General features: G+C 37.8%; 1 protein-coding gene across 1 annotated transcript; it reads right to left on the reverse strand.

Moving 5' to 3' along the window:
• On the reverse strand, positions 3,628–4,071 carry LOC107640727 (serum response factor homolog A-like). The gene has a single exon (XM_016344227.1). It carries the CDS (start codon positions 4,069–4,071, stop codon positions 3,628–3,630), a length of 444 nt encoding a protein of 147 aa, XP_016199713.1.

Below are 4,373 nucleotides of genomic sequence, written 5' to 3' on the forward strand. Positions count from 1 at the left end.
GGCCAACGTTAGTGACAATGTTGAATGTCACTAACGTTGGCTTTCCCCCTTTCTTCTTAACGTTCGAGGCCACGTTAACTAAGTTAACGTGGCAACTAACGTGCCCACTTATGAGCTTGGTCCAACGTTAGTGATAATGTTAAGTGTCACTAACGTTGGCTCCATTTCCTTTCTTCAAAGTTAATGCCACTAACTTTTCTCACTAACGTTGGGGCTTTCCTTCCTTCCATGTTAGTGCCTACGTTAGTGTAACTAACGTAGCCATTAACGTGGCTTTTCTCTTCTTCTTTTGGCCTGAAATCAATCAAACAAAGTGCATCAAAGTCTTGCTCTTAATCATGGATCATTCATCATCCAATTTATCATATAATTCATGCAAAATCCTGATGAAATTACGTAAAATGCACAATGTATGCTTGAATCAAGATGTAAGTGAATATCTACCCAAAATTAGCTTATTTTCTAAGAAAATGCATGAAACTACCTTAAAATCAGTAAAGAAAAGGTCAGTGAAACTAGCCAAGATGCTCTGGCATCAGTAATTTAAATGACTGAAATTTAGATTGCAAGAAATGTAAATGGCTAAAGTTTAAAGTGCAAGAAAGCTAAATGAATGAATCTAAATTGCAGAGAAATGTAAATTGCTTGAAGAGTAGAAGGGATTTGGGGTGATGGGATGTAGAATTCAACAGGTAAATGTAAATGCAATCAATCAGAAAAGTAGAAGTTGAAATGAGTTGCAGAAGATCTAAACAGAAGCGGGAAATTACTTGAAGAAGTAAACAGAAAGAAAACTCAGCTCAATTATGAAATCTAAAAGAAAAATTGAAGATCTAAGAGGAGCAATGCGATTAGAACACAGGTCTAGATCTCAATTACACCCTTGATCAACAGAAAATAAATTGCAGAAGAAATGTAAATGAAAGCAGTAAAAGAACTTCATATCCAATTCTCAATCCTTAGAATTGTACAGAAGAACAAAGATGAATTTTAGATCAAGACTTGAAATAGAATTCCTTCAATGTCAGTCCAAAATTTAAAACAGAAAGCTAAATTTAGATCCAATTCTCAAAACAATTGAGAAGAGACGTAAAAGATGATTCTCAGAATTTAGAATCAATGAAGCTCTTCAATCTCAATTCAAATTCCAAGAACAGATAACAGAAGTTGCAGAAGAAAATTTAAAAATGAAAGCTAGAGAGCAAAACTCATATCCAATCTCAAGTTCAGAGCTCTCAATGAATACTAAAACTAAAGAAAATGAAAATTGAGCTAAAAATCAAGAGAAGGTCTTTTACAAATCAAACTAACTCCTATTTATACACTTTCTAATTTTGATCTTCAGACTTTGGAGTGGGCTTTTCAAATTGGTGAAGAATTGGATCCAAATTGGTTTTTAATTGAAAATTCAACCAAGGCCACCTCCCAGGGAAGTGCTTGGTTAACCAAGGCAACGTAGCGCTACCTGGCCTTGTGTCGAGCCTCGAATCAGGACTCATACATAGCGCTCCGTTTGGTAAGGCAACGTAACGCTACTGCCTTAGTGAGCTTGGATCTCTCTTCGATTCTTGGTGGCTTCACTTGTGCCAATTTCCTTGTGCCACTAGCGCTTACTGAAATGAAATAACGTAGCGCCCTTCTATGCTTGAGTTTGTCTCCAATTCGAGCCTTGGCCATTTCATTTTGGCCAATTTCCTTGCACTAATAGTGCTCAGTGAAAAAGAACAACGCACCGCCCTTTTGCCTTTGAGCATGGTATCCAATTTCGAATCCTGGCTCTCCCATTTGGAACCAATTTCCTTGCCAAGCCTTGTAGCGTGCTTCTCTTGGTTCATGGGTTCGAACCTTGGTTGCCCCCTTTGCTATTGTCGCGCCTTGATTTTCTTTGTTGAGACCCACGAAAAAGTGAAATAAGTTAACCGAGCGCTACATGTTTGAGTGCCTCCTTGTAGCGCTCAGTTAAGACTCTCAACGTAGCGCCATGCCTTTGCTCCCTTGGTCTTTGCTCTAGTGCTCAATTAATGAACGCTCCGCTCCATTAGTGAGCGCTATGCTTGGTTCCTTTGAGTACCACACTTTTATTGCCATGGCCACACTTTGGTTGAGCACGCTTTCCTTGTTCTTTCTTTTCTTCACCATTTTTTCACCTACAAGCAACCAAACAAACATATTAAAGTGTCACTAAATTCACAAGGTTTCTAATTCATTCATAAAATCAACTAATTCTGGCTTAAACCCTATGATTTTGTGTCAATTAAATGTTAGTTGATTGATTTAACATAACCATGCAAATCCACTCCAAATCACTTACTTATAATGCAAGAAAGTGCATAAAACCTATGAAACAAGTGAAAAATGCTTGAAAAGCTAGCATAAGATGACTTGTCATCACAACACCAAACTTAAATCTTGCTTGTCCCCAAGAAAGCACTAAACATAAGAAGAAATAAAATGAAATAGAGAACCATGCATGTCCTTATTTAGCAGATAATTGAACTTGGTTCATGGGGTTTTATGTAGACAAATGTAGCTCAATTATTTTTAGCTATCTGATTTGAAATGTCTCCTTGATGGCTCACTAGAGTTGTTGCTATACTGCCTTACTTTTTGATTGATCCCTTGCTAGCTTTTTCTTTCTTTCTTTTTCTTTGGAAAGCTTATTTATTATTGAAAGCTTGGTGGCAAGTGTTCAGCAGCCTTTTGGCTTAATTTTGCTCAACACTTCTTCACCACAGACACATGGCTCACAATTTCTTCCTAGGAACATTGATGCTCAGCATCTCTTTGGATTACTAAAGGCTTTGTAACTAGGTTGCTCTTGATAGTGGACTTTTAGTTGGCAATCCCAGATTAGTTAATCCAAGTGACCAAGTTTTGAAATACTCATCAGAACTTAATTGTCCAAGCATATCCTAGTACAAGAGCACCACAAGCATATGTCATAAGGTCCAAGCTATTGGTGTCTAGCCTTATTGTTTGTTTCTTTGCCAATTCTTGGCTTTTCTTTTTTCTTTTTCTTTCTTACTTTGACATTCTCAAGGGATGTTCATTGATGAAAGGCTTTATGACAGCAACTTAATTCACACTTCAAAGAACATCTTATTATGCAGCTTTTATTATTGAGCTAATCATTAAATCAAACAAGTACCACCACTGAATTTTATTCTAATTCCTACACCATTGGACAATCACTTTCTTATTTCAAACATTTTTCTTTTATTTGTGCAGAAGGGAAACAGAACAAAATTTAAGCTAATGATTGATAACAAGCACAATGCAGATTACTTGTAAGAAAACTACTTAGAAAATGAAGGTGCAAAACATAAAGCATTTGGAGGCATATCATATTTTAGGTATGCATCATCCTTATTTAATTGAAAAATATGAAAGAAACTCCACCACCTCCTAATTGTTGTGCTCCTTGCTCCTGCTTGACTCTCCTTTCTTCTTCTTCCTCTTCTTGTTTGCATCTTGAGGTTCTTCAACAAGACAACTTCTATCCCAAATCTGGTCTACCTAATCCCAGAGCCCAGCATCCTTCAATCCTTGTTGCATGTGTGCTGTTTGTTTATTGGCTAGTGCTCTTTGATGATCAATCAACTCTTGGCATTGCTCAAATAGCTTGATCTATTGGTTCAATGTTGGCATGCTATGGACTACATAGTCTAACTTTGCTTGAGTTGCTATATCATACTCCATCCTATCCACATATCTGTGTTCTCCAATTGTATGATATATATTTTTCCATTGGTAGAGATTTTGGGTGTACTCACCATACTTGGCCTGTCGTAGGGACAATCTGTCATATAACTCTTGAAAGTTTGTTGATTGTTCCCTTTGCCCCTCAAGAACTCTAGCTTGAAATTCTCTTTGTTGTTCCAGGATCTGGAGATGGAAATTGTCTTGCTTGTCCATCATTTGCTGCTGCCGATGTTGTTGTTGTTCATGATCCTTCAAATATTGCTCTTGCTGTTGCAAGTATAGCTCTTGTTGCCTCATATACTGCTCCTGTGCTCTCATGTGTTGTTGAGATATTTCTTCAATGGCTCTTTGCAATTGGCTCATGTTCATTGCACCAGGAGCTTGCTCTTCATCCACTTGTGGTCTTCTTCTTCTTCCTTGGGCTCTTCCTTCCTCTTAGTTGTCATCATCAGTGGAACCTTCCGTTAGTCGCCTAGTTATTCCCCTGCCTCCTTTTACCTTCTCTGTATCTTCATCTTCAAAGAGCACCCCAGCCCTGTTGTACAGTCTCAGAATAGTGTTTGGGTGACCAAGCCTACTTGATTTGCTTGTATTCTCAGCCATCTCCTAAATGCTGTCTGCTATGAGCTGTGAAAGGTTGATTTCTCCTCCCTTTAGGATGTAATATGTCA

This window comes from Arachis ipaensis, chromosome B05 (genome assembly GCF_000816755.2).
Source record: "Arachis ipaensis cultivar K30076 chromosome B05, Araip1.1, whole genome shotgun sequence".
NCBI lineage: Eukaryota > Viridiplantae > Streptophyta > Magnoliopsida > Fabales > Fabaceae > Arachis > Arachis ipaensis.